Source organism: Lepidothrix coronata, unplaced genomic scaffold (genome assembly GCF_001604755.1).
Source record: "Lepidothrix coronata isolate B3197 unplaced genomic scaffold, Lepidothrix_coronata-1.0 Scaffold168, whole genome shotgun sequence".
In the NCBI taxonomy this organism is placed as follows: domain Eukaryota; kingdom Metazoa; phylum Chordata; class Aves; order Passeriformes; family Pipridae; genus Lepidothrix; species Lepidothrix coronata.
The window spans coordinates 523,647-532,658 of NW_016690348.1; the positions used below are offsets into that span (position 1 = coordinate 523,647).

The 9,012-nt window shown below is 42.4% G+C and overlaps 1 protein-coding gene and 1 long non-coding RNA gene across 3 annotated transcripts; one reads left to right on the forward strand and one right to left on the reverse strand.

The window, feature by feature from the left end:
- The first annotated feature begins 206 nt into the window (after positions 1-206).
- Positions 207-5,197, forward strand: LOC108504560 (galectin-related protein A-like). Of its 2 annotated transcripts, none has more exons than XM_017829723.1 (4): positions 207-346; positions 3,247-3,338; positions 3,791-3,965; positions 4,326-5,197. In XM_017829723.1, the coding sequence occupies exons 1-4, from the start codon at positions 296-298 to the stop codon at positions 4,467-4,469; spliced, it is 462 nt and encodes a 153-aa protein (XP_017685212.1). In that variant the 5' UTR covers positions 207-295; the 3' UTR covers positions 4,470-5,197. The 2 variants fall into 2 exon arrangements, with proteins under 2 accessions (XP_017685212.1, XP_017685213.1); XM_017829724.1 differs by lacking the exon at positions 207-346 and adding an exon at positions 1,122-1,145 and having other exon boundaries at positions 3,250-3,338.
- Position 5,198: 1 nt separating this feature from the next.
- LOC108504561 lies at positions 5,199-9,012 on the reverse strand. The gene is made up of 3 exons (XR_001877171.1): positions 8,995-9,012; positions 7,919-7,997; positions 5,199-6,731 (listed from the first exon to the last, which is right to left on the reverse strand). It is a non-coding gene; the product is annotated as an uncharacterized LOC108504561 (long non-coding RNA).

A 9,012-nucleotide genomic window follows, 5' to 3' on the forward strand; every position in this document is an offset into this window, starting at 1 on the left:
GGCGCCTGTCCATTGGCCGCGCCGCGGAGGGATGTAAATAAATCGCCATCTTTCTTTGGGGCGCCTGACGCCGCCGCAGGAGCCCGGGCAGCGCCAGCCCCGCCCTTCCCCGCTAACCGCGCCCCTCCCCGCCCACCGTCCCATGCGCCAGCTCCGCCCCGGGCTCGGGCCTCGCCTGACTCTGATTGGCTCCCTCCCGAAGCTCCGCCCCGTGGTTGGGACGCGGGGATCCGTGAGGGAGAGGGCGTCGTCGGGGTTTCCGTGCGTCCTCCGTCGTGGGGAGAGGCGTGTGGGGATGTACACCTCTGTGTACGTGTGTACAACTGTACACACCGACACAGAGAGAAAGATGCGCATACAGGGGTATATACACGTCTCGGCGCGTACATTTATCCCTTGTATAGCTGTATAACCGTGTAGGTATACTGTATGTGTACTTCACTCTGGTACATATATATACATATATATGTATATACACACACGCATATCTATACCCACATATACCTATACATATATATACCTATACACATATATAGGTGTATATACCTACAGGTATATATGGGTGCATACACCCATATATAGGTGTTTATATATGATGTACCCACCTAGACCTGTATAGATGTATACATCTATATACAGGTGTATATATAGCTCTGCAAGTTCTGTATATATTTTTATTATTATTATTTTTAGCTCATTTGAGAGAAGACAGAACTGGTATCAATAAATAAATGACTTGGGGTTTATATGTATTACATATACAAATACAGTATGTTATGCACACACACACACAGAATTTTAAAGAGTTGTGTAAAAACGTGTAGGTACAGGTGCAGACACAGCTCCAGCCATGGCTGGCCAGGCGCTCCTGTGTGGGGTGGCCGGGCCCCCCTGCCCTCTCACCCTGTTATTTGTGAGCTCCCCCAGCGGGACGAGGTGCAGAGGGCCATGACTCAGCTGCTGGGCTGGGTGGTGTCCAGCCGGTGTTTGGCAGAGATAAGACACCCCCCCCCAGCATCCTCCCTTTATTCCGGCTTTTTGTTTGCTTTTGTCCTGACGCACAAAACAAAAACTCCTCCGTGGAGTGCTGCGGCGAGGCAAGTGTAAGAGGCAGAGCGGTCATGACAGAGGAGAGGTGTGCCAAAGTAAGTGACCGAGCGAGTCCCCAGGGCTCCTGAACGGAAAATACGGGAAGGGAGCTATGTCCATGTGCATATGCTGGGACCCACCAATAAACCGCATAAGATGCTGCAGGAGTTCATACCATTACCTCCTACGGCTCCTGAGTATTTTTCACCTGTACTGTCAACTCCACATCAGCAGATAAATGGTGTGTGGGCAGTCATGCCTCTGAACTTTCTCCGGCCATGCCAGATGAGCTGTAACTTATGAGACCATGTCGTTGTAGTTCAATCTATTGAGTTCTGATACCCTGTGCCTTTAATGATGGTGCTTGCTATGGCACAGCTCTGCACAAGCAATTTCTCAACCTATACTTTCAGTCTGAGGTATTATTTTGTATCTTGTCTCTTCTCTAGGCAAGGAAGGAGCTTTAGTGGGACATGGAAACTGTATGAGGATGGACTTCATTTATCCTGGGATCTTTTATGCTTATTACCCACTCTAATTGATTTATCCAATTTGAAGTATCTCCCTACAGACAGACTCCTTCCTTGTGTTAGACGTGTCAGGTGCTTGATGCTTTTCTTTTTTTTACAAAGTTCAAAACATACCCGCAGGAGTCACCTGCCCACTTCTGCAAGGGTAAATGTACATTATTAACAATCAGCAGTACTACTGTCATTTTTAAAGGTACTTTTTAATTAATTTCTTCCAATATTGTTCTTGTTAGGAATTAGAGGTTTATTAATATATCTGTGAAGCTGTAAAAGTAGCTGGACGTAAATATCAAAGCGGGAAAATAAATTGCATAAGGTCACCTTAGCAGAAGATACAACTAGTATATTGAAATTAGGAAATGAGGTATAGGCAAGACTTTTTTGTCTTAAATTTATGTGTGCATGTTGTGCAGATCTTCTAGCAAAACTGTCTGAATTTTTACCTTAGAACACTGGAACGATAAAGCTCTTTTTATCTAAAACAGGGTCTGTTGTGCATTGCCTTGGAATATTATCAATGTTACGCAAGTTGCTAATAACGTTTAGTGTTTTTTAGCAGCTTCTTTCTAAGTGAATCTGCATAAGGAGTGATTACATGCTGCAGTGTGGTATTCTGACATCTACATTTTAGAGCCATTTCTGAAACTGAAGTCTCAAAACTTCCCTATCACTTGTTTCCAAGCTCTCTCTTTAATATTTTCATGGCAGCTATGGCCTGTATTATTTCCTCCACTGACCATAAAAGCTGTTAGAGAATTACTTGAAAAAAGTGAATGTAGCTCAGATCTTTGGGTGGAGTTTGCAGCTACAGGTCTCTGTGAAAAGAACAAAAGTAGATCCACCAAGAAACCTTTGAAAGAGTGTGATTTTCAGTCACCTGTGAGGGTGTGGTGAACATGCAGTGGCAGAGCAGCATCTCTGTTGGATTTGCACTTTTATGGTGGAGCACAGAGGCTGCCTGGCCCGGTGTAAAGCCTGCTAGTGTCAAGTTAGCCCACCAAAATCTGGTAACGAATTCGAGCTGGCACACTAAGTTCATGCAGTCTGTGCTCTGCATCATGCTGCCACAATGCTTTTCATCTGCTGCATGGAGCACTGCAATGAGTTTTATTGTGTCATCAGACCATAGCAGGCATTGCCATCTCATCCCAGGTGTACCAGCCATCTGGGTCCCGTCCCTCGTGAGGCACGTGGGCCACCACAGTTCCTCCAGTACCTGCTCTGGTCTTGGAGAGTGGCATCAGTCACCTGAAGGCAGTGCTGGCTGTTTCCAGAGCTGGGCCTCCAGGAGCCTCTGTCACACAGGTCACTCAGGTAGAGCAAGGACAGCAGACACTCCCCTTGCTGACAGCAGTTTTGGTCGGACGCTGCCCGGGGGGCCGGCAGTCCTGTCAGGCAGCCAGTGCCTTGTCACCAGGCACTCAGTTATGGCAGCCCTCTTGCTTCCCTCAGATACCAGAATACAGAATTTATACTGAGAGTGCAAGAAGTACTTCAGGCCAGAAATATTTTTGAGTTCTTTTGTATATGTAAAAAGAAACCCAATGTATATCAGGTGACCAAAGCAGCCACTAAAACTTCTTTACCTGCATCACCCACTGCAGTCATTTTTTTTCACTGTTCCCTGCAGGTGGAGCAGTATGTTGGTGAAATTAAGGGTGGCCTGAGACCAGCCATGAAACTCACAGTCATAGGCATTGTACACTCCAACCCAAAGAGGTAGGTGAAGGTACTGGTGGGGGCTTCACCATGTCATACACGCTCCTACCTATTTTCTAAATTCAGAAGCTTTTTTGGAGGTCTGTGCTCTTTGGAGGAAGAAAATCAAACAGGTTAATAATTTATAGCTTTACTTAGTTTTCCTGCACTTAGATTAAAGGTTAAGGAGGAGTTTACTCTTTGACCTTTCTGGCTGCCCTGACAGGATTTTCTACTCCTTGCCCTTATCTAATGTGAACTGGAAGGGAGCACACAAGTGGCATTTCTCCTCCAGGAAGAGGTGCAATTCTCAACCTGCATCTTGGTTGTCTGCTGGGGGTTGGAATCAACATCATTTAAAAACCAGTCTGACATGAAAGCAACAGCTGTCTGTAGTCTTTAAAAGCATGTCATGTTCACCATGTCCTTTAACATTTCTGAAAGTTCCAGTCATTTAACTGGGTTTTTTTCAGTTTTTCGGTGACTCTGCTCTGTGATCCAGTGGATGCAAACAAAGATGTTGGGCTGTTATTTACAGTTAACTTCAGTGAGAAATCCATCACCCGAAATGCACGAATTGGTGGGAAATGGGGAAAAGAAGAGAAGACTATTCCCTACTTTCCATTTACAGCAGGCGATACGTTCAAGGTAATTTTTTGGTACTATGAGTACAGTAGAGAAAAGGAGGGGAGAAAGGCTGAAGGCTATGTGACCAAAAATAGCTAACTACTGACATTGCCAGGTTAACTAGTCTAGTATGGCACAGACAGCAACAGTTCAAGCCCTGATGGGAGAGATGCATTCCTTTCTCTAATCTTAGTGAGAGTACTCCCTGCAAGGAGCTTTGCAGTATCATCTCAGCAGAGGGTAAGTTATTTATTAGGGGATTTCAGAAGAAATGGTAGACTCTGTGCTTCACTCCCCCCATAACAACTGGAGAAGTCCATGCTGGTGAAATCAACCCTGCTGCTGACCTCTAACACCCTCCCCTGTCATTTTCCATTGCAGATGGAGCTCTTATGTGAACACCAGCAAATACGAGTCCTGCTTGATGGACGGCAGCTCTGTGACTTCACTCACCGCATTCAGCCTCTGAACTTGGTTAAAGTTTTGCAGATCTCAGGGGACATCAAGCTTACCAAAGTGGCTTGAAAAGAGGAGACCTCAATATCACCGGGGAACAGAGGAATATGTACTTTTTCTTGTCTGAGAAATGTTTTATCTCTTTCCTCTAGATGATTCTGGAGAGTGGGAACTATATTTTTTTAATTTGCTGATGCGTTTGAGATATAAGCTTTTTTTCTCATACACAGTCAGCAATTGCAGAGCTATGGCTAGTCTGGGTAAATCTGAGACTTGTTGCTGAGATACACTTTTGGCCTCCCAAACTGCAAGATGCTATGCAGTATCTCACATCCTTATGATTCCTTAATCTCCCATGCATGCCAGGTGACAGAGCTCAGTCCTCTGCAGTGGGGTGGCTGCTAGCCTTGTGACTAGAACTGGGCATTATGCAGGTAATGGGACTGAGAAAAGAGAAGCAGGAGATTTTCTTGTAAGTCAGTAAGGGAATCTGATGGTCCCCAGCAAGGCTCACATTGTCAGGAGGGAATTGCTTTTTCTGGAAGCTCTGCTCAATCAACACAAAGCCATTTGGGCTTCCGAGTACAGAGCAATAAATTCCTTATCAACATCCCTGTCTCTTCCAGGTAGCTTTTCCTGAGTTGAAGGGTTTCAACAGCTGTGGATTTCACAGTCTTCTCTGGACCAGGCCTAGGAAATGTATCTGTAGCTGAAACTGCATTGCCCACTTTTGTATCTAATTAAAACTGCATCTTTGCTGGCAAACTTCTTTAAATAAACTCTGTTAAATATTTGAACACATGTAAGCATTGTGCAGTTATTTTATTGCTGTAGCTTTTGAAGAAAGTCCTACATACATGGCTATTCTAATAAATATATAAGCATATATCATATGCTACCTTTGGTGATGAGACTTTTTTTTAGTACACAACTTGGAGAACATAAAATCTGCAAAGAGATGGAACTGTGGACAGAGAGCTATCAAATTCCTCTGTGACTTCAGGGAAGATATAGCATGTTGCCTTCAGAGGGCTTTTGAAGGCTCTGAAGAGTTTGGCTGTCAGATACAGGTACTAAGATAAAACTAGGAATTTTATGAAAATAGTATATCAGGTGTTTTAATAATTTCCTACATACCATTTTACCCTCTGGTGTCTCAGTTTATGTATAAATCTAAAATTACAGTGAATGAAACCATTATTTTTCATATATTCAAACTGCCCTCTGAGAAAAATCATGTCTCTAAAGAGCACAGGATATTCAAATGCACTGGTTTTGGGGTTTGGGGTTTTTTTTAATATTTAATGATATCAAAGACAAGTTTAGTAGACAAATACTGGAAGAACTAATGACCTAAGATAGAAAAAGCAATAGCCATATCTGGTACTGTAATTCTCAGTCCAAATGGTTCTCCAACATAAATGAACTTATGATGATAATCAAAGGAAAAGTCTCGCTTTTATAGCTAAGTGATTTCTTCCAATATATTCAGTACCAGCAATTGTCTGGAACTGCTACTGGTCTGATTTGATACTCAGGATCTTGTACTGCTCTGGTATCATTAGCAGCACAAGAGCAATCTATACAGTGGAGAGGAAGATGCTTTGGGTTTTTTCAAGTCTAACAGAGAGCCAAACAGTAAAGCAGATGGATGGACAGACAGATCCCTTGTTTGTTTTGCAGTACTGATTATCCTGGCAGCTGGATTGTGGCTTAGCACAAGATTCGTGTGGTATACCAAGAAAGGCAGCCTCAGACATCAGCACCTTTCATGACTTTGATGTTTCAGTCTTAACTAATTAATTTATGAGCCCCTTTATAGAGGGGAAATGAGCAAGATATTTCTGCTTTAAGATAAAGCACAATGTGGATCTGTCAGGTATAAACTGAATACTTGTACAAAAGATTCTTTTCTTCTATCTTGGAATATTGTATCTCATCATTTCATTGTAAAGCCCCATTTGTCTGTATCCACCTATTGTCTTTTGTCTCTTCGTTAGACGGTAAATTCTTGGTGGAGAATTATTCTCGGTCTATATGACTTTAAGACACCTAGGATGCTGGTCTACCAGGAATTGCTAAGTGTTATGATAATTCAAATAACAGAAATAGACTATCAAGGTGATAACAATACTCCCAGAAAATGAGAGCAGAAAACTTGGTCACAAATGTGATTTGTCATTTGGCATGGAGTCCACGTTACTCATGTCAGTGGTTTGATTGCCTCAATCCACTGCACTCGCTCAGCCTTGGAGCTGGCCTGGATATAATAATGAATGTCATTTTTGGTGATGATTTTGAAGAGATTGCCTTGCACATTGCCCTTCACTCCTGCAGAGAAAAAAAAAATCAGGACAGTACGCAGAGAAAGGTTTTCTGGCAAATATGAAGTTTCATAGGGAAGAATTTAAATTTAGTGAATTACACAATCAAATATTTTCTTTTTGTTATGGATAAGACCTCTAAAGCTCTTGCATCTTTGATTTTCTTTCTGCAAAATCCCTGGAAGTGTTCAAGGCCAGGTTGGATAGGGCTTTGAGCAAACTGCTTTAGAGGAAGATGAGCTTGTCCGTGGCAGGGGAGTTGGAACAAGATGATTGCTGGGGTCCTTCCAACCCCAACCCTTTGATGATTCTGTGATTCCATGAAAATAAAGATATAGTACAGACGTTCCTGCCATAGATTGTATGAACTACTGTGCACTAGGCAACATATGTATAGTAGTCTCTCTTTAGATGGAGACTATTACTCGAGTTATACACTGGAGGGATGAACTCCCTAGCAGTTTGTACAGTAGATAGATTTGCTCCTGCCCATATTTGGGTTCCTCCTAGCAGGGAAATCTATTGTCTATCATGCCCCCCTGCTCCAGACCAAAGCTTTTTTAGACCTTCTCTTTAAAAGATGTTCAATATTTGAGATCCGCATATTGTTCTTGCTCTCATAAAATAAATTGCTTTCACAGCAGAAACACTCATCTGCGAGGCCAAGGTTTTAAACAACTGCCTAAGCTAAGCATATGCTCTCGCAGAACTGTTTTTTGTATTGCTGTGTTTATGTCTCCCCTACATTTGGATTCTAGCAGATCAAAAAGGAAGAGGTAATAGCATAAGCAGAGAGGACATGCAGAAAAGCGATGGCATCAGAGGATGCCTCAAAACTTTGAGTTAAACAACATCCAAAATGAAGGTGTTTCCTCTTTGTTTGTTAACTCTGAAATATTAATCAATGTCTTAGGACTGTCTCAGAGGTCATATAACTAAGAAAAGCCCATAAAAAGCCCATAAAACCTTGGAAACACCCAAAGTATGTGGAAATAATGCTAAAAAAAGTCCCCTTTGGTGTGGACAACCCAGCAGCACAGGGATTTGTGACATGCCTCTTCTCCTGCTTGTGAAGGGAAATGAAGGGCCAGCACACTTGTGCATACAAACAGCCATACACAAAAAAACATACCTAAAGACTGTATTGCTGTATCACAAATATGTATGTACAAAAGTTTAGAGGCTTGTGCTTACCTGCTGGGACTCCGTTGTCCTCTAGAGCTGAGACAAGACAGCCTCGGAGGGAGAATCCACCGACTGGCTTGTTTTCTTCCTGCAAAGAAAAGGGAAACAAGACTTAGCTAGAAAATATCATTAGAATAACTTCCCAGAGCACATACATTATTTTTAGGAAGTTGGGGATGTAATGCCAGTCCTTCCACGTATGACACATCCATGTCACAAAAGAAGTCAATTAGAACATATAATTAAAAGCATTACTATATTGTTTTAATCGTAGATGTTTTTCTGATGTAGCTGGGCATGGGGGAGATCAGTTAAAAACACGAGGGTAGGCAATCACGTTTCAAATTTATGTATAGTTTTATCAACAATACACATTGAATATTATATATATATTTCTGCAAGTTTTTAGCTTGCTGCTTTTTGTGAGACTGTATGGGAAAAATCTGACTGTTTTCGCTAGTTGGCTGGTGCTCTTGTTTCTTGTCTTCAGGTTCTGCAGTTTGAGTTTATAGTACGATAAGGATGAGTTCCAGTGGAAAAAAAACCCACAAAGGAACAGGCAGTGTAGTACCCTATGCATCTGGGTTGCTCATATTGATTGTTATATCCATGAAAATAAATTCTACTATTCCATGAGCAAGTTTAAAACTGAGTAGTAGAAATTCCTATAAATACTTTGTCATCAAGGAGACCTTATTCAATGTTAGAATAAGAATGTAAAAAATCCCAGTACCAGTGTGACCCTCAAGTGGTGGGATATCAGCCCAGAAAGATCACATCCCAGGAAGAATCCCTGCAGGACCATGGTCCCAGACTGTGTGGGTGCAGCAAAAGACCAATTACAAGAAGACTTTTGCCCCTTGGCTAAAGAAAAGGAATCTCACTGTGAAAAAGACAGGAAGGAAGATGCAAGATACAAAATCCTACAAGGTCAGTCTCCTAGGGTAAGGCCAGAGAGGTCTAATTCTCCAGGAAATGGACAGAGGAACCCAGGAAGAGATCTGTATGCAGCATAACTGTATTTTTATTATAATATTTAGGTCTTCAAGAGGATTTCTAGGGGTGGTAACTTCCCACTCACGTACCTTAGTGGGGTCATAGTA

Bases quoted from the DNA above. Each gene is read 5' to 3' on its own strand.
- LOC108504560 (XM_017829723.1), top strand. From the start codon at position 296: ATGTACACCTCTGTGTACGTGTGTACAACTGTACACACCGACACAGAG. The intron at 347-3,246 runs AAGATGCGCATA...CACTGTTCCCTG, and splicing joins TACACACCGACACAGAGAGA to CAGGTGGAGCAGTATGTTGG. The intron at 3,966-4,325 runs GTAATTTTTTGG...TTTCCATTGCAG, and splicing joins CAGCAGGCGATACGTTCAAG to ATGGAGCTCTTATGTGAACA.